This window comes from Rhipicephalus sanguineus, chromosome 2 (genome assembly GCF_013339695.2).
Source record: "Rhipicephalus sanguineus isolate Rsan-2018 chromosome 2, BIME_Rsan_1.4, whole genome shotgun sequence".
In the NCBI taxonomy this organism is placed as follows: domain Eukaryota; kingdom Metazoa; phylum Arthropoda; class Arachnida; order Ixodida; family Ixodidae; genus Rhipicephalus; species Rhipicephalus sanguineus.
In genome coordinates, this window is record NC_051177.1 from 127,251,620 (window position 1) to 127,278,168 (window position 26,549).

General features: G+C 44.1%; 1 protein-coding gene across 2 annotated transcripts in view; it reads right to left on the reverse strand.

The window, feature by feature from the left end:
- The window catches only part of LOC119383659 (low-density lipoprotein receptor-related protein 4), a 182,835-nt gene extending 156,564 nt beyond the window's left edge, over nucleotides 1–26,271 (reverse strand). For both annotated transcript variants that reach the window (XM_049412608.1, XM_049412607.1), the window contains exon 1: nucleotides 25,575–26,271. In XM_049412608.1, coding sequence (XP_049268565.1) covers nucleotides 25,575–25,650 — 76 coding nt within the window. In that variant the 5' untranslated portion in view covers nucleotides 25,651–26,271. The remainder of the gene's footprint in view (nucleotides 1–25,574) is intronic.
- Nucleotides 26,272–26,549: the final 278 nt, after the last annotated feature.

The window sequence follows — 26,549 nt, forward strand, 5'->3', positions numbered from 1 at the left end:
TGCTTAACGTTCTCACTCACAAACATTATTAAGAGTATAAAGTATATTTTTCACCTAAACGGTATCTTTGTATTGAAGCAGCTAAGAGGTAGTGATTTTGGTTCTACACTGCTTATAATAATAGTAGACGCTTTCCTCTGCCAAGAAAAAGAAAAGATGGTTTCACTATCGAGTTACTTCTCGACTGCTGTAAAAAGAAATCCTAGCTCACACGTGCTTTTAGAGTGCTAAAGAAACACACAGCCATTATGTGTCGTTTTTATTTATTTATTTATTTATTTATTTATTTATTTATTTATTTATTTTAAAAAACAGCGTTGGTCCCAATTTCACAAAGTGGGAAAGCTTCAAGTAAACCGCGTCAGTTTAGGTGTTGAAACTTTTGTTAGTCTGGCGCGCTGTGTAAACACTAAGGGAAAGCAATCAAACTGAATCTTCTTTTCATCGCTGAGTCCCAGTGCACATTTTTTTTAAAAGGCCTGCAGTCGATGCCACCAAGCCCACGACTTCGAATCTAGATTTCTATGGGTGGTCGTACTTTCCTGTTTGTTTGCTTGCTTGTTTGGATATCGCACGAATACGAAAGATTTGAGGCGTGACGACTGGCGAGGTATTTTATCTCAACCTTTCTTTTTTTTCGTGATCATCGTCACTTTCGAGGGTTTCTACCCAGTCAATTTTAAAGCGCCACTTTTTTCGCTTTCCGAAATTCGCTTCGACTCTCCGTCATCCCGCATTGCCTTGGCTTGTACGTTTTGCCTGCAAGAGAAGGAATTTCGGCCTATATGGATCCTGTACGTGTGAAGGCGCTCTCCGGTGCTAGAAGCGTATCGGAGACCGGAATTTCAATTATCGGACATCACTCTTCACTGCACTCTGAAGAGCAACCGGTAGACTTCCTGAGATTCTCTACCGCCTCTTCACAAGGCTAACGCATCCAGGCAGAAGGCGAGAACGCGATGCACCGGATTTGGAAATGCGAAGCGACACCTTCAACTTGCCTAATCTTTTCGGTGTAGTGCAGTGTGATTCCATTTCGCATCTTCTCGGTTATGAGATCATTAAATCCAAACACTGATATTCTTTATTACAACTCCTCAAGTTCTGTAGAATTTGGGGTAGAGAAGACGATCGATGAGCGTTGCTCAAGAACCAATGCTTAGCTTGTGTTTAGCTGACTGCTTCGGTGATGAAGGGACATTCCTAAATTAGCCTTACTTCCCGCGATATTTATTTAGATGTGTGCTCTTTATTTACTTATATTTGCGCGGACAGCTCTTGTTGGCCTGGGCACATGGAGCATGAATGGAAATTTGCTTCGAGTACACATTGAGGGTTGCTCGACTGAAAAATGTTATCTGAAGAAAGACGTCACTCGATTATAGTAGTAGACGAATCAATACCCTTTATGGGTATTGTATAGTGGCTCAGTCATGGGCGACCTGAGCATCACTCCGGATGTAACCTCTTTTGACGATGCCAGTTGTGTGGCCGCTTTGAAGCAGCATTCCACCGAACGTATAAGGCCGCGATGACACTTCTTTGTAGATGAGGAAGGTTTTTTATGTGTAGTGAACACCTACCGATGGCGCGTTGTCCAAACGCAGCGTCGCTAATCTCCGAGGCCGCGGCCGATAGCCTCAACACCCGCCACGTCACGGTAGGTGACGCAGCAGTGCTATTTTCCGTCGCTTCGCCACGCGCTGTAGATCCCGCAAACGTTTGCGGCCGACAGTACATCTGCGTGTATGGCGAACATTTATTTTCCTCACTGTTCTACGGCCGCGGCGCACTCAGGATGACTTTCCGACACGTTTTCGATCCCTGACTGCAGCGTTCGGGCTCAGGCTTTTCGCGTCTGCGTTGTAGCGCAATGTATGTATACAGCGTGCTGCCCATGTTCGGTTGCCAAGCCTGCTCCTTCTGTTAAATTCTGTTGTTAGGAGTTTTAAGCGCATGAAGAACGACGTGTGATGTCATTCAAAATAATTAAGTGGTTCTTAGAGGCAACAGCCTTTGATTAGATCCAAGTTTTCAGCAGCTGTTGTGTAAGAGCGTCGTGAGTACTTATAATTTAAACAAGAAATAAAAAGGTTGGGAACACGAGGAAAAATGGGATGCACGACAGTGATATGAAATATTGGCTGGTCGTGAGGAGTTCTCTTATGCAACATATTTTAAGCCCAACGTTAATAAGAGAGAGAATTAAACTTTATTGTCTGACCAGGCGCGCGTTCTCTTCGCCCAGAGGTGGGTGACTTCCTTATTCCAGGTAGCCATTGCTTGCAGCTGATGCCAGAGCCCTGTCCACCAGTCGGAGCTGGTCCTCAGGGTTTAGTGACGTCAGCAACGCCTCCCATTGGTCTTCCGGATTTTCTTGGATGCTCTGTTCGTCTATGGTCGGGATACTTGGGTTGTTTCGGCATCCCCATACCATGTTGTAAAGGGTGTTAGCACTCTCCGGGCAGTATCTGCAGTTCCTACTGAAGTTGCCGGGGTACACTGCGTGGAGTAGTGTACCGTGCGGATAGGTGCCTGCCTGGAGCCTTCTCCAAGTCACTGCTTGCTCTCTAGTCAGCCTTTTGTGAGCAGGTGGATAGTGGCGTCGTTGCTTCCTGTAGTGCGCGAGTATTTCTGAATATTTCCTCGGTATTCGCTCCTCTGCGTTTCCGGAGTCCGAATATCGCTGCGGGGTAGCACGGTGTGTGTGCTCTCGGGCTGCGGCATGCGCCGCTCGGTTTCCCGCTAGAGATTCATGCCCCGGTGTCCAGGGGATACTTGAGTCTTCGAAGTCGCACTTGAGGAGAACTTGAAGGGCTGATCTGCTAATTGTTTCTTTTAAGATAAGTCCTAATAAGATCTATTTGCAATAAAATAGTGTAAATCACTCATAACGGTTGACTCCTTATATGTTGTGCTGGGATCATTCTACTGAAGGAACTCTTATAAATTTGCCTGAGACAACTCGAACCTAAAGCCATCTTCTTCTTTTTCTTCAGTCGATATATTGTTCCTGCCCGCCCGCTCCGAAAGCTTTCCGGGCCTAACGTGATTATGCACTGCTTCCAAGATCGGAGGCATTGCAAGCTTTCTACACCTCACCTGGTTTTGCACTGTCCCCGTGATCGATGGGCGATCACGGAGGCAATGCAAAGCGACGACATCGTGTGATGACATCACAAATTTTGGTGATCTGTGACGTCATAGTGACGCGATCACGTGATGATGATTTTTCGCATCACTCGTGTTGACGCCACCGACGCGGGACGCCGATGGTCTGTTTTCGCGTTTGATGAGGAATCTAAGGCTTTTGCCTTAAAATATGCAATTATGTTAACGCGCGATCAAGAATAGTAAGAAATTGCCAGAGGGTGAAACGAATGGTGGCAAAGAGCGCTCTTTCTCCTCTTCCTGGACCCTTTCGCCGATTTTTCCTATTGTTTACGAAGCTGTACTATCGGTGGGAAATACAACGCGAACAGCAGAGCGTGTTGCCCAGGCATTAGGAACTGCATAGTGCGCGCCGTCCTGTCATCACCATTGACAGGCGCGCACACCCGATTGGGCACCACTGCTCGATCGAAAGCATGAATGCGGCTCAACAGCGGCAAACCGCATGAGCGTATCTTTCTCTAATCATAAGGGTGCGAACTGCACCACGCGCACCACTGCTGCCGTTCTACTCGGTGCCGATAGTGCACGTAACAAGTTTCAATGTGCCTCGAACTCGCCCAATGTGCGCTAGTTTTCCGCAATAACCCACTGATAGGTGAACTTATCAATTTTATTTAGTCGGCAAGCGTTTTGTGTGCACAGGTGGACATGACTATAATTGGGAGTGGAGTGTTCATTTTCGTTCAACACAAATCTGCTGGCACAACACTAAGTTTTTTCGAATAAGCCGTAACATTGTTCTCTCTTCGCTTGCAGCGTTGACGCTCGTTAATTGGCATGGCGAGACGCTCACGCTTTCACGTAAGATATTTCAGGGCCATCCGATCCTGTTAGTTACGCCACTAACTCGGGGGCATGATCCTGACCGCGATTGCTGTGGGTATACAGAATATACGTTAAATGTAAACGTTTCTTAACCTCCTGTAATGCGGACAGGCATCTATAGAACTATCACTAGAAGAAAATACAGCTGGTAGTAGAGGAGCGCGGTGCGACGCGAGCGAACTACAGCGAAAATGCTGCTGTTCTAGCGTGAGCCTAGCAGACGACAAAAGCGGAACCCCCCGTTTGCGTCCCCGGAGCGCCGTTCGCAGCGCCGCCATCGGTGGCGCGCTAGGCGAATAGCGGCGTACAGCCCTGATCTCCTGACTCCACTTTACAAAAAAGATTATTGTAGCGTTAGCTACACTTGCCCAGCCGGAGCCGATTTCGCGTGGATCGTCATGCGCCGTGCTGCGCATGCGCGATGATCACTGATGTCACACAGGTGGCTCACCGGAGCCGGCATTTCACGCGCTCTCCGCCACCGCCGCGCGCGGCTCGCCGCTGCTTGTCTGCGCGCTAGGGAGGAGTGGAGTCGTAGCCGCGGCGGACAAACTGGCGCCAGCGCGCGCACACTCCGCCACCGCCGCGCGCGACTCGCCGCCGCCGGTCTGCGCTTTCCAGAGGAGTGACGTCGTAGCCTTGGCAGACGTATTGGTGCCAGCGCGCGCTCAGCTATTCGCCTTCGCTGTGCAGTCGCCGTCTGATAATGTGCTGGAGCCGCTTGATAGCGCCTCTGACTGGCGTTTGCAGGTGGGTAACGCATGGAGAAGGAGAGCGCAAATGCTGCTCGACGGCTCAGAAGAGCCGAGAAGCTTATCTCATCGGATCCCGAAGTAGTTGCCTGGCCATTGGCGATTCAGCGTACGAAGAATGAACAGAAGAAGGCTAATATTCCTAGAAAATCTGGAAAGCTTAGAATAATCAGCTGAACCTTTGCTAACGCTATGTATATCCTGACTTAGCCGAGCTTAGCCACTGTATATTTTTCATCAAGTTTTGTAGAGGAAAAAAAAATCTCTTTATCTCCCTTTCTCGATATAATGCTGTTGTAGATAAAAAAAATAATTCTATCGATATAATTCTATCGCAAAACTGTTTGGCTAGAACAAGAAAAGATACATTGAAGTTTTGAAAGCCACCCGGATTTATTGACTATCGTGGACAGCTCCCCACGCGTGTCTACTTATTATAAACTACAACGTTGAGTGCTACCGGAAGCAATACTGGGAGTGATTACTTTTCATGATGTGACCGTCGCAAGAAGCCATCGGGGAAATTCTTTGCCTATTGTCCACCGGATGTCACTGTGCACCGGATGTGATGTCCAATTTCCATCACTAGGCACTCTCTCCGCTCACGTACTCGCGTGGCACTATTGCCTGCAAACGAGTGTCTGGAAATGGCGTTTTCGTGTTCAGGCCTGTTCGGTCACGTCATATTGTGTCTCTGCGAACAATTTCCGGATCCTTCCCGGACTTCACTTCCGGTAGAACGGGAAGCAATATTCCGAACGAAAAGCCCATTACGTTGGCGCACTCTGGAGTTGGTAGGCGTTCTGCAGCGGTGACCTCTCTCTGGACGACCGAGTGCTCGTTCTTAGAGAGGATGGAAGAGTTTGTTGCCACGAAAGTTTTTAAAAACGTGCCATTCTGAACACGCCGCCTTCTAAGCTATGTCCTCGTGTAAAAGAACGAACCCTCTGTTAATTCATAAACTGCCTTAACGGGACTGACCACCGATTTTTCTCGACCTAATTTCTTTTACTGCACAACCAAAATCTCCTCCACGGTAATCGTTAAACCTGCAGCGGTTGATTTCAAAAGCGCGCGGATATTTTGTAAGCAGAATTTTTTGTTCTGAGGAGCCACTAAAAGGTTCGAGTTCTTGCTCCAGCAACGCTGTGAAGCAATAGCGATGCCGATAGCTCTCCTCGCAAACTGTTCATTGCGCTCAAGGTTCTGCTTTCACAGGAATGAGTGGAACTGAGGTTAACCACCTTCATATTGACATTTTCAACCGTTTTCAACATAAAAAGCAGGCAGAATAAGTTTTCGGAAGCTAGTCATCACATGAGGACCCTTTACCGCCTCGTGAGCCAGGCGCTGGGGCACTCCGCGATTAGCTGCGGTGCGTTGCTGGAGCCAATCGCGATGGCCACGAAGCGCTCTTCGTACTTCACCAACTCGACGGCAGGGGCCGCTAGGCCCTCAGCTAACAGTGTTCATGCTGCCGCTCATGAGTACGTGAAGAGAAGGAGGCGCCACTGTTCTGCTCAGTACACGCGAAGGTATATGCACATGTTATAAGTTACAAAAGATTATAATAAAAAGTGTACTGCGTCGCAACACTAATATACAGACAATGAACCGCGTACACCAGTAAAAGGTCACGTGATTGCCATCATGTGCATCTTGACTTTTTTGCCACGTGAGGCGCCAAAAGCAATTTTCAGGGAAGAAATAAAGATATAAATCCGCGTTTAGCAAAAAAAAAAAAAGAGGGTTCGTTTTATGCAATGCAAGAGGCAATCTTTTCGTTAGTGGGGTTATCACAATTCATGTTCTGAGCGGTTGTCTTTCTCTTTAATATGCTATCGTTCATAAACTACGTATTGCGACTGCAAATACTGTGTTTTCCACACTTAAACAGTAATGTGGGGAATTTGTGGCTTGTTTTCTGCAAAATATACAACGCTCGGCACCAGTATTCACTCCGAATCACCCACTTTCACCATATGGCAGTTAAATGTTTTCGACTTGGTCAATTTGCATTTTTCATGCACATTGTTGAAGGTTAAGGAGGTGCAGGAGTAATAAGTGTAAACTGCTCAACAACGTCATTCTTGGGCTTAGTATGCACACCGAGATTTAAATAACGCGAATTTACTCGTGCTTTTGAGAGGAATAATTTTAGTGGCATATTCGCTATTATAAGTGGACGTAACCTAATGCACTGGACACGCCTGTACTTTCGACACATAGACTGAAAAGTCACAGTTTCACGGCAAGGGTGAAGCAAAGAATGCGATAGCAAGAAAAGCGCCCGTGATGGACGCGCTGCTACGCTGCAAAAACATCTGCCCCCTGGCAGCAACTACCGCGCGAGTAGACAGCGGAAGGGCAAGGTTCTCCCTGCGCAAATATTAGAAGAAGCGAGCGAGGTGGCCCACGACATTTAAATGCACCCGTTGCGCTCCTCGCGCCATCTCGCAGGTAATAAAGAAACGCTTATAAGCGCCTGCCGTCCCTGAGTCCTGCCAGCGGTAAAGGGTGTGTATATAACGCTCGCCGTTAGCTACCTAAAGGTTCTGCGCTTTGTGGCGTAGTGGTTAGCGCCACGCGCTGCGGAGAGAGAGGTCACTGGTTCGATTCCGCGCTTCGGAAGCATTTTTTCTGAATTACTTTTCTTTAGGACATGTATATATATATATATATATATATATATATATATATATATATATATACATATACATACACTTATGCATATACGGTGCATGACGGCGGCGGCGAAAACCAGCCGAGACTGTACATATAATTGCTATCGCAATAAAAAGTGTAGTTAGTTGGGTTAGTCGATACAATAGCATCTACACTGACTTCGCAAGCGAATCGAATTAAGCACTTACAGAAATTGCCACGGGACAAACAGTGGTGAGAGAAATAGTTGAAGACAAATAGTGAAGGATCACGTAAACCAAAAAATGAAGTTCACCACAACATAGTCTCCTGTATGGTATCCTGCACTTTTTTGGGGAAAAGGATGGATTGAAATGACGGCATAGAAAGAGGAATAAAAACGTGCTGCAACTGAGCTCCATTATGGGCGTTAGGACAGCCTGATGGATTGCAAGAAAAGCGGTAGCGGTTCTATGCCTTTGAATGTGATGAAATAAGTGTGGCTGAAATAGTGAAACTTTCGGCAGAAGGTGGTCATCTAAGTCATTGAGAAAGAAGGCAAAACGATTCTAGCAGTTGCATCTCACACTGCATTGTGGGCACTATCAGATAAGGTGCGATATAGTTTGCTTGACGCCGCGTTCACCGTAGGCTCAGGTTTTGGTCATCCTTACGCAAAACAAGTACTGTCCGGCACAATTTTTATTCCTCATGTGCCGTGGTCTTGTATTACCCAAGCACCAACTTCATAGATCATATCTGACACAGCGATTTATGTTGGTTAATAGACTGCGAAAAATGGGACCTGTTTCGGCTGTCTGTGACACAGCTACCATATGAACGTACATACCGGGTGTTTCAAGAAATGTGTCCAAAATTCTCAAAAATCGGGGAAATGCGATATTTATTCGATGCCTTCACAATTACTTCTTCTGTAGCCGCAGGCATCTAAGATGGTTAAATATATTGTTACGGAGATGTAGTGAAGGAAGACGAAGGGCTGGACAGCCTGACTGGCGCGCGAGTGTGGTGGTCAGCCACCGTGGCTCTTTTACAAATTCCTCTCTGTAAATACGTATTGTATATACTCAAGCAACCCCGTATCATATTGGTGGAGGTTCTCTGAATCAGTAATTAGGGATGTAAAGTTAATTAACTTTTTAATAGCTGGGGTTAGGCGGTTATGTCAAATGGGAGAATTGAAGTCCTTCATGCGAAGAACCCATTGCAGCTTTGAGATTTCGAAAAACTGCCTGTAGTAATAATTGCGTAGTGAAATTCACCCACATTCAGCGGCGAAAGCGAAACCGAAACGCGGATGAGCGCAACTGCCATATTCTTTTCGAGACATGTAGAATCAGTGAACGTTGTTGCATTAACCATGAAGTGACTTCGTTGTGTGGGTGTGCGGGCTGAGCTTTTCAACTGAAGCACGCATGACACAGACATGTTAAAGAACGCGGAAGAATTACACCTCTGTAATCGTTGCCCGGAACAGCGACGTCATTCTGGTTGTCTGCTTGTTGCGCTCATCGGTGCTTCGGTTTCGGCGTTGAACGTGATTGAATTACATTACTTCGCAAATATTACCAGAGGCGTCGCTTCTACTGCATCTCAAAGCTACGATTGGTGCTTCGCATGAAGAACTTCAATTCTTGTATTCAACTTCAACTGAACTTCAACTGCACTAATTAAGAACTTAATGGACCTAACTTTCTTGATTACTGCCCTACATAATGTCTTTAACGATCTTAAGATGCCTGCAGCTACAAAAAAGTAATTGTGAAGGCTTCGAAGAAATATTGCATTCCCCTGATTTCTTAGAATTTCGCACACATTTCTTGAGACAATCGGTATATTGTTACCATGCTCCGGCAGCAATTATTACTAGATGCCTCTGCTTCGAGCACGCCACTTATTTTGCGTCTGGTTATGCAAATAAGCACGACAAATATTTTTTCACGTTATTAGGTGAAATGACGGATTATAAATAAAATGTTTGAACTAAAACAAATGCGGTGGTACAACCCGCGTCCCTTTGGTTACAGCAGCCAAGTGCCGTACCTACTGTACCACTGTAGAGGCCAATAACTTTGACACTGATTTGTTAGTGCGTACTAAACCTACGAGCACCAGGCTTCTGGCATGCCAACCCGTGACCTTCAGCTCAGGAGCACAGCGTCACAACTAAATAGCCACCATAGTGTATTGATAAAGAAGCAATACGGCCAGGAAATGATGAAAGGGGCTTTACACACTGCCAGTCCCAATCCTCGCCTGTACAAACTTACACGCTCTCGATCGACCGTCCGAGATGAAGAGAACTAGGAGAATACCTCCTCGAACGTTACCACAAAGATGGTGTCTGCCAGTTGTGTGTATACATATAGGCTAGCAAACAGCCACGAGCTCAGGTCAGGTTGACGAGCTTGTCTCATTGTTTACTTTCAGGATCCATTCCGCGAACTCTTTCTTCTTGCGCCGCCTTCATTGTAGTGACAATCCCCGACGTAGTACATGCCTGCCACGAAAACCCTTTGACGCTGCCCTTCGACGGCGAACGTCCTATAGCTATCGCTATTTTCTTCTATTCTCTGTCTCTCTCTTCCAGCCCCACGGCTTTCTTTCTCGACGTACGGCTTAGGCCTTCGTCCTCTCCGTTACGCTCGGCTAATGTCGCTTGTCGAGAGGCTCGGTCCTCGCGAGATGCGCCGCAGTGCCCCGAGGCCCCTTCCGTCTTCGCGTATGTTGCGGCAGCAGCGTTAATGCCGTGCCTCGTCGTAGTCACCAGTTTCCTGACGGTCCTTTGATTTTGTTTTCTATGTTGTCGACTTCGAAGCTTCCTTCGCATCGTGCGCATTATGAGGAAGCCTTTATCAGTCTGGCGATCCTGTCTAGCGTGGAAAGATACTGCAGCGTTGCTTCCTATGCTTGCTATCTGTCGCAAAAGGGCGCGACAGTTGGCTGCTGTTTTTTTCTCGTTTTATCTCCCAGTCGCACACTTCCTCAGGGACGCTTGTGCTCACTTTCTGTGATCCTTCAGCGAGATTCATTGATACATCAGATTCATAGCAAAAGTAATCGAGGAAACAAATTAGCCTAGCTGCTCTGCAGCTTTGCTGAACATAATGTCGAAAGAACCATTTATCGATAATCTTCGCATGCAGAATTTGACAGCTTAGTTTCAATTTAATTAGGTGTTAAAAGTAGTTCAAACAAATGATTATTGTCACTTAAGGTTTAAAGAATTAGTACATCTAGCAACTATTGTACGGTAAATCAATCTATACATTAAGAAGTGGCTTTGGTGGAACGAAGCAACAAAGCACGCTATCACGTAAGTCTAAACATGCCGAAATGGGGAATCCAGATCAAAACCGATGTGAGCCCAGATCGTTCTAAACACACAAGTGTGTTCTGATAAGTATCACGACTGTGCAATAAACTGTAGCCATCAGTTCTAATCGCCGGGCATGTGATTCGTGATCTTGAAGGAAATAGTAACAACAAACACCATGTTTCACGCCGCATGGCCCATTGTCTTCCCGTTTATCGTTGCACAGTATGATTCGTGAGCTCTGCAGCGTATTATTGTATGCAGATATTTTTGCACTCCGGCAGTCGCCTTCTCCGCGTAGGCTAATAAGGCATCCTTGAAATATTTCATTGTTTCATTCATATAGCGAAACTGTCAAAAACGGGTACCATTATTTCATAGACATAAGATATGTGGTTCCTTTAGTAAATGTTGGCTTGGGAATAATCTATTTTTAGCGTCATTCTTGTTGCAGTATTGCGTTATTGCAATCAGGGTTTCCTTGTAATACGTACTGGATGAGCTGTACTGCTTCTAGATAAATCTACGTGTTGTACATGGGGTGTAAATAGTTGTATTTCTGTAAATTACGTTGAGCGTATACGCTGCGTGATTATTATATGTGTACTGTGCTTTTCAAGTACAGCTTATATATGCAGAAATATCAGACACCACAACATTACATGTGAAAAAAAAAAACACTATCGCTTTATGAGAAATTCTGTAACCGTCGCCGCACTCCCATTCCAAGGTGTCCTTTTTGTCATGTAAATAAAACTAAGATAAGCGTCCAAGCCATCAGCACCGACATTTTTTCAGAAACAGAAAATTTTGTCATGTAGGAATTTAGTGATAACCGGACTGGCTGTGTTTGGCAGCATGCCCAAACGAGAGCCCTCAAAGAATGCTGCCGCCGAATGACGTCACTCCAATGAACTGGTCTACTTCAGTTTTGCCATATTGCGAAATAAACACAAATAGAGACGAAGGAGTATCTGAGTACGTCACAGTTGCTATACGCTAGACCGAACAGCGTTCCCTGTGAAATATCAACAACTCGACTGTGCTGACGGGCTTATACTGGAACGTCGCCAGAGTGCTCGCCTTGAGAAAGTCACAAAAGCAATCGAGCAGAGTGGTTCAGATCATAATCGTGGCGGAGAAACTCAAACAACGGCAACGCCGCTAGACTGTATAGAGCGTTACGTTCATGGTCGAATAAAGTGATGGCGCCGAAACATCTATCCTCGTTAAACGAAAACAGCCAATCGATGTAACAACGTAAAATGCATTTGGCATAGAAAGCCCTAATGGACGGTTTGTTTCCAATGTTAAGCTATCTCTTCCCCTTCTGCGTCGTCCAATTGTATTCCTCCCATTTTATATACGTTAAGGAATGACTATTGTTATGTTCTTTCTTTATATTTCCCAGCCCCAGGATTTTTAATATACTGTTGTTTAGTATACTGTTGGACAACTCAAAATTGGGGTTTGTATACTACATGAGTGTTATGAAGGGCCCTTAAAAGGGCATGTTCACTGAATAAACGCTGCAGTGGTTATTTGGGATGGCAACGCTGCTTGCAATGATAAAAAAATGGCTGTGGAGCAGATGGTACGTATATTACTTGGTTCTAGAATATGTTTTCTAGAGCTACATAATGCAGTGAAGTGCACGCTCTCGATTTCCACTTATAATACACCTATATATGTCCTAATATACATGGTATACATTGTCACCTTCACTAGAAGGACAGTACGCGTACTTTCATACCATTCTATCAGTCTCAGATGCTAGCAAATCCTTAACGAGCGTTCTCTCAGTGGCCAGTACTGTACTTTCTTTTCCCGTGAGTGCAAACTTTGCAAGCTATAAAAACGAATAAAATAAAAGGGGGAGCAAAATAAACCATGAATGCTGTAGGCCGCTCCTGAAAAAAACAAGGAGAGTCACTGATGTACTGCCGATGTGCAGGGCATAATCCTTCCGGGGTCATTTATTGTTTCCATGGTTACTCTGTAAATCATAATTTTTACTTAACTCTGGCGATCCACCAGACTAACAAAACTGGTCATCCATTAAATTTTTAGCTTACGACCACTCTGCATGACCGCTTAATTCTTATAAACTGGACGACGCACACTTCTTTATGTGCGTGTGTGTGCGTGTGTGCGTGTGTGTGCGCGCATGCGCACATTAGTTCAATTTTTTTCTCCTCCGCCACAAGTCTCTTAGTAACGCTTTGTATTTCCCAGTGCTCGATAGCTAATAAGGTTCCGCGAGCTTAAAATTTCTGCTTTTCCCTTATATCTTGCCCATTTTTCTGTCGATGGAGCTTTTGTTGCGGCTCTTCAGAATTTTATTTCTGGTGCACTTATTGTCGTCTCGTATTTATTACACTTTGTTTACCGAAGCCATACTGCGGCGGTGTGCCTTGACACGTGAGGCACATATTCAGAAAAAAAAAATATGCTGATGTTAGGGAACGAGAAGTGCAATATAGCAAAGTGCTTTCGCAAAAAGGCAATCAATAGAATGCGCGTAGCCCACGAGAAATGCACATTGCATCAGAAATGATTTCTGGAAATTATGGTAGTTCACGTACCGAAACTATGCACCGTGTTACGAGTCACGTCGTATGCAGTTCGAGGCACTGAAGTCCTATTAAACCTTAGAATGTCTAGACTAATAATGTTTTCTTTTCGAAAGCCAATTTGAGAGTAAAAAAACATTACGCTTGACTTAAATCTTTAATACACAGGTGTATACAGCAGCATATTGTTGGGTTTATTTGATCTTTTAGGCTTAAATAGTTAACAAGAAAATTTCACAATACTTCAATATCCCAACGATTTTTCTCCCCGGTAACAATTCATTTTATATTGTTATTAAGGGTAGTTAAAGAAGGTTTAGTGCACATATGTCACCCGCCGTTCACTCCTCTTATATCTTGTGATTGTTTGTCTTCTAATATTATACCCAACATTGAAGAACCCAGCGACGGAAATTGAGATAAACAAAGCTTGAGACAACCGCTATATAGTAAAGACTTATACAAAAATATTTACAGAGCAGATGTGTTCCCAAATACAAGAATGTGCTACGGCACTGACTATTTTTTGTACTCATGTACGTACCTTAGTCCCAAGATGTTCTTAAAGTTTTCCTTGATGGGCAATTTTTTATTCGGCGTTGTAAGGTCACTAGCATTTAACATAAACACATTAAACTTCGCCTAAACAGAGATGCGAGCTCATGTTTCGTTTCCAACAAAAAACAACGTGACAATTCTGAGTAATATTCCTTCGAACAATATCTGCATATAAATTTAATCCTTTCCTTTTTTCCTTTGTCAGATTTAGTTTCTAAACTGTAATAATCCAACGGTTTTTAATCCGTAATGTGGCTGAAAATCGACGTTACTGCTACAGTAGAGGTCATGACCTCTCGCTCGTAGAGGCATTTGCTATTGCCTCCTTGGCGTGAAGCCAACGCGAACTAAACAGAAAAACGCCGTCCGACAAAAGCAAGAGCACTGAATTGAACGACACACCAAAAAGAAAGGAAGAAATGACGGAGGGGTGTGACAAGTGGCGATTGGACAGGTCAAGGAAGAATCGTTCGAAAGTCCGGGATTGGGGTCACGCAAAAGTAATGGATTGGAAGACATCGCGGTGTAAAGAGCAATTGCGAAAGAGAAAAGACGTGATAAAGAAATAAAGCGGTACAAAACTTTAGGGAAAATTTGACCAGAAAGCGCGAAACTGTCCGGCTCGCGCAGTTTAACGAGAGTTATGTGGGCTTTGATTTCGTCGGCATCGAAAAGGCGGTTACCAGGGGTCCCGTAATGAGAAATGCGCTGAAAAAGAAAGCGTGTTCCATTGAAAGATGTGTGTCTCATTTTTTCCTCACAATGATGTAACGAAAATAGATGCTGATTGAGAAATGGTGTATTCACTGAAATCAATCTTCTCAGACCTAAAAGCACCTCCGAAACATAATTAAAGTAAGTCGCTTTTTGTTTTTAATTCGTGCGTTATATATATATATATATATATATATATATATATATATATATATATATATATATTATATATATATATATATATATATATATATATATATGTAGATATACATATATATATATATATATATATATATATATATATATATATATATATATATATATATATATATAATTCAAAAGAAAGTTCTGAAGGTCCGGTCCACATGTAGTTGAAGAAATGAAGGAGCACACTTGCGAAAATTGCATATTTTCACTCATTTACGTTTCGGCCGTGACACGGCCTTCTCACGTGGCACGGCCTTCTCACGTGGCACGGCCTTCTCACGAAGGCCGTGCCACGGCCGAAACGTAAATGAGTAAAAATATGCAATTTTCGTAAGTGTGCTCCTTCATTTCTTCAACTATATATATATATATATATATATATATATATATATATATATTATATATATATATATATATATATATACATATTCCTTCTGTGCAACAGTTTTAGATGCCAACAGTAATGCGGACCTCGGATCACGGGATCATTGCTTAGTGACACGACATTCTGAATGTTATAATAAATTCCCGCTATTCAAATTAGTCCGATGGTGTACATTACGCATTCGCGGCCCGGCGGCCACCGTCATTAAACAGGTGAGGTTTTCGTCGGAACTGAGCTTTAAAAAAACATAATAAACAAAACAAATCTGATATTGTTCATAATTTGCCTGATTTATTATAGAGAGAGAATGCGTTGCGTGATCATTTCATAAATGCGCTATAAAATGGCTGAGATTAATGCGTAATAGAATGTTCGAACAGGTTTCAGGCAAATGTAGAAAGCAGAATTTCGTTAAAACAAACTGCGTTAACGTGCGCACAGATGCCTTAAGGCGCGTCCATATTTAAAAATGTGACGAGCACTCGAGGCATAACAACATTTACCATCGTTCTTTGAAGCATGCATCTAGGTATAAGCTCATTTATTTTGGTTTTTGGTTAACAAGGCCTATTTTAACCAGTGCTTTTGGCAATTTGGTTTCACCAAGAGACGTTTGTAGCCGTGGCGCCAACGATGAGAACACAGTTTAAGGCAAACTAGCATTTAAAATATTTTTTGGACATACATTCTTAATAGAAAACCTCCCAAGCTTGATCCAAGGTGCCTTCCTAACTTCCTTCATGAAGTCTAGGGTTTATGGTGGACCACAGTTCCAAGATTATTTCTAATCTACCTGTAGCGCTCTGCCTGAAACATATAGGCGACGATACTACTACGGAGGAAACCTGGTGTAACACCTTGACAGCCATACCTCCAGTGGGATTTATGTAGTCACTGCGAACTATACGTTGCAGCAGAAACAAAATAATATCTTGGTCACAATGTTCCTGCCACTGTAGTTACATTACAGTGTAAATAAATGCTCAAAGGTGCACATTTCTTACGGATAGGCCACGAATACAGCAGCCGCAATGATTTATAACGCTGAACACGCGGGTAAGTGTTCCCAAAGCGAAGGCATTCCTACGTTAGAAGATAGGTTTGAACAAAAAGGTAACTGAATGAAATTACTACGACACTTGTTTAAACTGCGACATTTTGAGCAAGAATGCAACCTTTTGTGACACTGCACTTTATCCATTTTCATTAGGATCAGAACTCGTCGAAATCTTAATGCGTTATTCTGGCTTATAAGAGCACGGTGCAGTTCATTTCTGATTATATTTATCCCTTACAATTGTACAACAAAGACAATTAGTACCCGTGACGTCACCAGTCTAGGTTCCGAAAAACTCGCATATTTCTGTTCGCCAAGGAAATGTATAATATACTCTTTAAAAAAAGTATAGAAACAGCGTCACGAGTATCCAATGTCTCATTCTTTCATCATGTATTAAGCGTGGGATAATATACCGCGCCATCTCAACTTCAGGAATGTAAGCCAGCGCTTACATGAAGAAGGGCTTGGCTTTCGGAACGTATACGAGTGATACTCACTCTCCTATTTCGTAAAAAGAGAGCTCGTAGTTTCAACCGCAGTTCCCGTTCTTTATCGACTGGGCGACCGAAACAAGTTTAAAAAGGATCCTCGCTGCGTCTTTTATTTTTCGTGGCCTTCATTGTGAAGAGCCTGAAGGCAAAAATGCTTTTTTGTGGAGATTTGAATCGTTATGAGCCGCAGTTAGAGACCAGTGATTACAAAACCAGGAAGGACGCGGTACATTAATTTAACTCAAGTAACCTAAAAACTAAAAAAAAAATATGCTTTAGCTGCGGTCTCAGTGATAGCCGTGTCTTGCTTTTGAAGTGCAGAATGGGCGACCGTAATTGCACTCGTGTTTTTTAGCCTGTTGTTTCGGGAAGAAGAACGGAACCATATTTTATAACTTGTCTGCATTCGTTTCTAGTGATGACTTAGTTTTCGCATAGTTTTCTGCGCATAGTTTTCGTGGCGGCGAAGAGTAAAGTACTTCTTTGTGTCAATACAATATAGTTTAAAAACGCTTTCCGTGAGAATAGTTTATCTATAATTGCTAGCGTGAACAAAACAATGATGGTACACAAAAGAAGTTTTGTCTGACAGCATGCTACATCGGTAATAATAATAATATCTGGGGTTTAACGTCCCAAAACCACGATATGATTATGAGAGACGCCGTAGTTGAGGGCTCCGGAAATTTTGACCACCTGCGGTTCTTTAACATGCACCTAAATCTAAGTACACGGGCCTCAGACATTTTCGCCTCCATCGAAAATACAGCCGCCGCGGCCGGGATTCGATCCCGCGACCTTCGGGTCAGTAGTCGAGCGCCATAACCACTAGACCACCGTGGCGGGGAGACGCTACATCGGCGTCCTTGCGTTTCACCCCCAATGATATGTTGCCACCGTGGCCCGGGATCGAACCCACATCCTCAAGAATGTGTTCTATTTGGTATCCCACGTCACTGAATTTTATTAGTTTTATCATATTCAGTTTCCCAAGGTATCTTCAGTCTTAACACCGTGACGAAAACGCAGCTTGCGAGAGGACGGATGGAATTACGGCTGAAATGCGACATCGCGGGCTGATCATACTGTGTTGGGATGATTAAAAAGGTTCTTATGTAAGAAGACAATACACATGAAATCATTCGCGTCATGCTGTAGAATTAGGAAGTCCATACGGCACGATCCTGGTCATTTATATAAAGCAGCTCGCAATATAAAATATTGCTCTGTCCAGAGGTCTCAAGAACAACTTAAAACCAAGGATATATTAAGTACTGCTAGCCTTGTTTATTCTTGCTTTTTTTTGCCGTTAACAGCGAGACATTTGATGCACAAAAACAGTATTCTCCAAATATTAGAAATGGTTAGCTTCTTGTCCGCAGTAGTTCTGCGTACGCAGGCTGCCATTTATTTCCCACGCCTTCCTGCGTCGGCAGAGCTGCAGCGGACGCCCAACTAACACTGTTTATAAGCAAGATTTAGTACTGCGCATGTTGCGTCCGTGTGTACGTTACGTACGCATCAACACCGCGTTCCGCATGGTGGGCACGAGAAGTTCTGCGCACGCGCCTTAGCAAATCGGGGCCTTCTTAAGTACGCAGCGCCGTTACGGACGTAACGCACGCATACAAACGCTCCCAGCATGCGGCAAAAAGCCACTGCGTGCCGATATGTTTCCTAGCTAAGCATATCTTTAACCTGAATACGATAGGTGACGAACATTGTTACGACACGCTTCTCTCGTATAGACCACAAATGACTAAAAACATCAGGAGGATCTCGAAATGCTGAAACTGAATTGCAGAATTAGTTTAGTTTAATAGCTCTTAGGTTATAAGGTTCGAAAAGTGAGACTACAAAACGTATACGAAAAGGTGGGCACAACAGCACAAGCATTTTGTATTATTTTTTTTTTCATTGTCCACGCCTTCATAATTTATCGACTGTACAACTATCTTTTGGAAGGTAGCGACTGAGTTAGGTAACAGCTGGCAACCAGTTAACACACGTTCGCAATTTACGATTGCAATTGGCTATCATATATTCTACTCTTCTACACCCGGAAAAAATACAGTTAAAACAAGGCTATCCTTACCGGGAAACACGTGCTTGGAACACGGGTAGCGGAGACATTATTCATTAGGACAGCGCAGGTCGCGGCAGCGTCTTTTTTTCCAGCTGCCGCTCTCTTCTTCCGCTTTCAGTGTGACAGCGCGGGGTAGTTGCGCTATGAAAAATGCGCTGGCACTGCAGAACACACTTGTCGCATTTTTTAAAAAGTTTCGCAACTCCTTCGCACCCTTTCTTTCAAGCCCGGTAAATTCTTTTGGGCACTGAAAACCCGTTCTGCTTTGTTTGTTGATGGCGATGCGCTGGTCCTAAAGAAGGTACGAAGAAGCATAAACCAACAAAAGAAGAGAGAGGCTGACGTGAAGCGAAATTTGTGGTCCGATGGGAGAGATGCATATACATTAGCAAGATTTACATCCGACGCCGTCTATATGTAGTTCAAGGGCCATAGTGACGGCGTGAATTTTTATCTCTTCTTCGCTGCACAAAAAGGCGGGCGTCGCGCCCTGCGTGGCGCAACGTGCTGTTTATCACTGACACGGATAATCAGCAAAAGACGAAGTGCTCAGTTTCTTTCGGAGCCCCGTGCGTGTGTTCTCCTCGAATACATTTGCCTTTGAACAAGGAGGCAGCACTGCATTACATGGTACGCGTTCATCCCACTTCATCACGTTCATATTTTTTAAAAAGAACTTTCCTTTCACACACGCCCGCTATATTTCGTAGAGACCTACTGCCCTGCGAGGGAGGGGGCCTTTGACACTCTATCCTAAAGCCGGGACTACGAAAAATGGAGCCAATTAATTCCGCTGCCAAGTTGTCCTTCTCGTGGAACGTGTATACAGATGACGAGAAGGGCATACATTTACCACGTGGGCCGCGGTGTCGTCGAAATAAACTTTCTTTTTCCCATATATTTCTAAAGTCTCACTCATTCACAGCACGCCATTGGAAGACAGCATTGAGCAGTGGCTACTGTGCGAACGATGTCACGGAGTTGAAGATACGCTATTAATAACGCGTTAGGTGGGTGCACTGCTTAAGTAACACACATCAGCTCGCTGCATACTTTGGATGAAAATAAATCAAGACGTCACAACCCACGTACCGACCTCGGGGCATGCTATAAAGACTCAGCTGACAAGCGGTGGCGCCGCTTTCGTTGGGAGCTTTGATTTATCAGTGCCAGTGAAAGCGACAAGGCGGGCCCTGACACCCGTCGCATTTGTACGAATGTGTATGGCTGTCCCTTGGTAGTTACGGCAGGGACGTTTCGTACGGGGTGCATCTGTGTAAGCCAAAAGATATTGCTTAACCTTCTTTGGGATATGCTTTGAGACGTGCTTAGAATTTCGAGGTCTATCGCGTATAACATGTTCTGTTATTTTTTTAATTTTATTCTCGTCGTTTTAGCGCAAGCTACGAAAGCAAGAATGAAAATTGTATAAGGGGCGAATAAGAATAACCTTAAGTACAAAATTGTATAGCGTACCACTGAGGTCTATTGGCCGCGAGATCGAGCGGAGTCGCCGCCTGGCGGCTACTGGCTGAAGCGCGCCTAGTGTGGATTGCTCCATGCGTCGTCTGCTAGCCGCGTTGTGTTTGCATGTGCGCGTACGTCATGCAGGGCCTCAAAAGGCGGTTGGTGCAACTTTAACCGCTCGTACGTATGCCTAACACGATGTAAAGAAGCATTTGGCCTTGATCGGTTGTATATGTACTGTAATAAGATCAGTGAGTGCACTTGTCGAGCGTGCTCTGTGTGGTCGACGTACCGTCCGTTCACGAGAGTCATATCAGCGGAGGTGCCACTCTGTGGTTCAAGCGCATTGCAAAGTGCACTTGGCGTTGTCCTAAAGATGAGAAGTATTAAATCTCATGTGAATATCGCCTTTTAGCGGCTCGGTGGTTAAAAAAAAGGCTCTCATGCACTTGCGTGTTGTGGTTAGGTGTATAACTTTGGGACTGTCGTTTATAGGTTACGCGACGATCTTTAGTTGTGTACGGTCCTGGTCCCACTGCAGAGAAATATTTCTGTCAAGTCACGTCTGACACTTCGGTACTTAAATTGTCCCCTAAACAGAACAGAAAATGGAATTACACGGAAATCGCAAAACTGAGTTGCCATGCGCAATTATAACTTGTGGCGAAATGTATACAAAGACACCCGTGTACTTGCGAGGATAGCTTATGTCTGTCAAATTTGCGCTTTGGCAAGTTCAGTGTCGGAAGTGCGTCAGGCCTCAATCTCTTCCGCCAAAACACTTTAAAAAAAAGAGAGCGAGCGAGAAAAAGATATTCATCAAGATCAGCAGTGGCGATAAACTCGCTCGCGCATTTTCATCGCTTACGTGGCGAGTGAGGGCTCATAAAACGATACCCTTTACTATGCACCAGATCATGCATACAGACTTGCCGCGTTTCGGTGCACGTACTTGCCCTGCGGAATACTGAGAACTGTTCTCGCGGCCGTATAAACACAATGGAATATGCGCGAACTACAAAAGGACTCGGGGACTCTCGTTTAAACAGACTCATAGCCAAGCGCGAACAAACTTTGCATTCACAGCGCAGACGGTACTTGAATGACAAAAGAATAAATTCCATGAATTAATTTTCTTCTTTCTCGATTGATTCTCGCTTAATTTTCCTGAGGAAGTGTAGGAGAAATCAAGGCACAGGGAAGCTTCCCTGAGCGTTCGCTTACTGCGACCGCCTTCACGCTCGTAGTGCACAGCAGCAACAAGCATATAAATGCACACATTAGCGAAGTTATCGCTGGCTACTCACCATTCTTTCTCGTCTGCGAATGCGAATGCACAGTCGTCGAAGTGCTTGCTGCACACCATCGCGTACTTGGAAGGCGCCCTGCCGTTACGAAGCCTAACGAGCCACAGTCGGCGAAGTTCCGCGTCGGTGGGATAAAAATGGAAGCTTATCCCTGGCTCTGTGCAGTATCTGCGGCATTGTGGCACCGAACAAAACCTCACCATCGATAACGAAGAGTTTTCTGCGGGTACGGAACACAGAATCACGATGTGAAAACAGAAGCCCCGTGCACTTCTACACACACCACACGAAACCAGTATCCATACTAGCGGGGTGACGGTGCTGCCACCTATAGGTCGATCTCGCCGCGAATACTTTTTCTTTATCTACGGACAACTTTGTTCTGACGTGCAAGAGCTATATTGCAATCCCAAGGCTGCATCATTTGTGACTTTGCCTTAGTGCATTAGCTTAAAGCAAGAACGTTAACAAGCTTAGCGACCTAAACCCTGCTTAGATGCCATAGTGAACTAGTTTGGTTCCTTCTGTACTCCACGCAGGTCGTACACGCCGAGGTTAAAGTTGCGCTGGGATGCTAAATCAAAAAGTGGCTTTAATAAGTAGCTTAATGCCGGACCAGAAACTGTGTACAGAGGGCTATTGGTCTAGCATTGCATTACTTTCACTAAATACGTCATTATATCTGTCAGGAACGCAAATGAGATGACGTCACCCGTAAGAATTGACGTCAGTGTAATTACAGGCGCTTGACCCTATATGCAAAACCAAACTTACGCAACGACAGCAGTGGATATGAATGCATCGGCGGAGTTGTGCTCTGAATGCACATGCTAAGCAAATGCGTCTCACTATAATTGCTGAACTTGATCTTCAAAAGTTCATTGGACTGGTGTCCTAGTAAAAGACAACATAAATAAACATCACTGGCCAAAACATATACAGCACCGACGACCAAAATGTCTGTCACGTTAGCCCGATATCAATAAAACAAGTGCACGGCGTTTAGGCGAATTGTGGTGGATCGTACGTATTAGGAATGGAAATATTTAGCATGAGTATAGGCAGATAAAAGTTATATAAATGTTAAATTTGTAATTATAAAGAGGACAAGGCTTGCACATAGGTGAAACAAAGCTACGGCAGTGGCAATGGATTGGCGACGAATCGATTAGCTAAGAATTTCAGTGTCTGTGGGTCCAGGAAAATACTTCTTTAACTGTTCTTTGACAAAGACAGCACATGAAATATTGGCGTTGTCAATAATTGCATAATAAGCTCCATTAAAAAGCTAGTTTCCAGTGCGATGGCTATCATATCTACGCGAAGCATTTGTGTGACGAAAATTGAGGCAGTGTTTATGCTTATGGTATACTACCGCTTTCTATTGTGAAGTCTTCAAAATTCGTGACTGGTCGGTCACATTTATTGGGAAAGATACGCATGGATCGCGTATAATTGAAAGGATGATTATGAGTTTGTCGCTACGCAGTTCTGAGCGCCCGTTTAATGGGTATTTGACGCACTGTGTTAGAAAACACTGTCTGATAAATCATTTGCGCCAAATTAAAGAGAAATTACAATTAAAGATAGCGCGACTTAGAGTTGACTGACTTAACGAGTTTAACAATTTCCACCGCCTAATTTTCGCAGAAAAGAGATCCCTCATTACCACAGGTAATAAGTCATGTTGTTTAGCATATAATAGCAGGAAGAAAAAAAAATCAGCATAAAGCACGAAAAAGATATACGCCCTCGGCAAATCACAGAGGCGCACGAAATGAAGCGTTATTCCGGCTGGTGCGTCTCGCAAGCAGAGAAATCGTTATTCCGTCTGATGCATTTGAAGAAGCGCACCCGCTCGTTTTTCGCTTTACACATCGCGGGAGCATCGAATTTTGCGAATTTTGCGTTATCTTTACTCATATCGGCCTGTCAGCTAAGTGTACCAAAATTTACCGAATGACAAGACTTTATAATGTGTGCTCCCTGTACTCCTATCTTTGTTTTTTTTATTCATCGGGCACACTGCAGCACCCAAAGGCCTCACGACGGGAAGATTAAAACATGGAATAAAATAGATCTTCGTTCATGCTGAGCAGTTGCTTTTCACTCAGGCTGTTCGAGTCGATGTTTGTTTTGGAAGGGTACTCCAGGATTTTGCAATGATGATTAGATTTGAGATGTAATGGGGTGTTTTTTAAAGGAAAGATTCCTAGTTAATTTCAGTTTTAATAGTGAATTGAAAGTAAACACTTTAATCTCAATTTATTACGACGGGTAGAAATGAATTTCCATCCAAGCTCAGCCTTCACAGCAGTGCAGCTCTCCCTCCTTCCGTACCTCCCCATGACAAAGCTAGTGGTTCCGTTTTCTATTCTCTCACCCTCTCGCATTAGAAGTGTAAGCCAAAAATATTGTAATGATTTTATATCAACTCTATTCTATATACTTGGTTTGCCGGTGTTTGGAGTAACCCACCGCCTAATTAATTGTCCCAATAGAACCGCTTTCCGCAGTGGTAGACGACATTATCAGAAGTTAAAACTGCGCCGCAGGAAATTTTACATGAGAGGAATTCTATTTTCGTCTTAGACCAGGCCACCCCCTGCGTTAGCTGCAACTGCAATGAAAGAAAACTTTATTTATTACGGCTCAAGAAGTTACTAGGTTACCATTTTTATCGCGCCCGCTAAAATCATCGCCTCTTGCGTTGTATCTAAATCACTTTTGTTTCATTGAAAGAGTAGTGAGAAGAGATCACAGCGCACTACAATTGAAAAATAGTTGTTGGTATACGCTTTGTTATCTCAACATAAAATTTTTCTTCAAAGAAAAAATATTTTTACGTGGGAAAGCTTCAGGTAATCAAGATATCTTTTACCGTTTCTTTTTCTACTTTTCCTTGTGCCAGAAATTTCATCCTTGTGGTGTTGAATCATTAAAATGTTTTCTGAAAAAAAAAGTGGATTCTTCGTAAAGTGTGAAAGCATCTGTAATATTTAGATTTCTCTACCATGAACCCGAGGCAAGAAATATGTGTGATTACTATTTTGAGTGCGTATAGCCAGGATTTTAGTTTCCAGCAATACTGATTACCACTTTAAGAAAACCTTTCTGTTCTAGGTAGTTTTATCTGAAGATCGGTGAAATGCTAAGTTGATTCGGACAGAGACACAAGCTTTCAAAGATGAATCTAAAATGTGAAGCTAGGTGCATCTTTGATGTCATAACGCATAACCAAGCGTTTTTACAATGCTACGTTGTCGAGACCCGTCTATTTTTCAATTGGATATTTTATACTTTGACTGTGTACTTCTTTGATCTAGAAGCAACACTCGAAAATTTAAGCAAAATAGATAAGCACGGAACTAACCAGCGCGATGACCACAGGATTTTGCCCATTATGAGCAGTCGTCATGGTGCCATATTAAGTTTTGCTTACTGAATTTACTCTATCATTCTGGTCGATGTCGTAAAAAAAATGTTTGCCATATACACAATGAGGACAGTGCAATTAATAATTGAGGGTAACAAATGTTCCTTCATATTATCTCGTATGGTTACAGTCCGTGTGCAATAAGGACCGAAAAACATTTTTTTGAAAAAGTCGTTAAGAACAAAAGCCACTGAAGGAAATTAATGCTCAAGGGTATTTAACTGACTAGTGGTTCCTAACACTTCGTTTAGCCCATTCACACAGTGCTTCATAAGTCCCCCACAGAGCATCTGAGAGGTAATTGATGCAATCAGCACTACTGTTGGAGATGAGATATCTGGGCACATCTTTAATATATTCAGCAGGCTTCGGTATTGAATTAAACGCTGTTTTGCCTGACATAAATTGCGGATTAAGCTACGTTGTACTGGTTCTTCCCGGCGTAGCCTCTTGCCATTCTCGCAAAAATGAGCAGAAGCGTCTCGTAAACTATTATTATCACTTATAGTAGCCATTAGACAAACCAAAGCGCATGCTTCACGCATAAATTATTACCAACCTTTGGCGAGAAGGACCATAGTGGTGAGAGCAGCGCAGTAGATTGCAAGTGGGATTTTGGGAAGGACACTTTCCATTGTTGTCACGTCATTGCGCACACAGTGAAGAAGAAACCGCAATCAGACACATCGTCACGGTATTCCTAGTGTCACAAAAAAAAAATTCAAGAATTCAAAATCCTGAGGCGCTAAGACCGAGGAAGGAAAATGTATCCTTCGCGGAACACTCACTCACACATATGGCACATAATTCCGTTCAAAGTACGGACGCGCCGTCCGAAGCACAACACATGACACAGGAGCCGCGACAGGGGCCGGAGCTAAAGCGGCGCAGTCAAGCGAAAGTCACCTAACACACGATTTCCAAAGGCCGGCACCGCCACTAACACCGCAGGCGACTATTGGAATTCCGGTCTTTCCCGATCACAGAGCGAATACGTTCTCTCAGCTGAAGAAAGGAGCGGTCGGTTTCTGGCAGATTTTATGGCCGTTTTTTTCTTTTTCTCTGCTTCCAGAAAGCTTGGTCCGAGATGCAAGTTTCTCGTGAAAGCCCTTCGAATGTATCCCCAAAACAGCTGGGCTCGAACTAGCTGTAGCTTTAGCTGAGCACCACGTGATGCTCCCGCGCCTGATGCAAGCGAAACTGACGCGAAGGAAGGGCGCGGAGCAGACACCAGCAACCCAGAGGAAAGCTCAGCGTCGTCTGGTAGCGGGAGCCGTCGAGAGTCCGCTTCATCCGCGGGCCGTCAGGCGGCGCATCGGCGGCTGCAGCGGCGGTGATGTGATGCCCCTTCGGGAGCAGATGCGGTTGCCGTGGCAACCGTGTCCGTACACTGGCTTTTGCCTCGGCTGATGATCCTGCGAAGACGTAGCGGGAGGATATTGTTTCGCTAGCCTGGTTATTGTCTCGCCCCCCCCCCCCTCCCCCATCCTTCTTTTTTTTGTGTGGGTTCGCATTTCGGGGCTTGATCGGGACC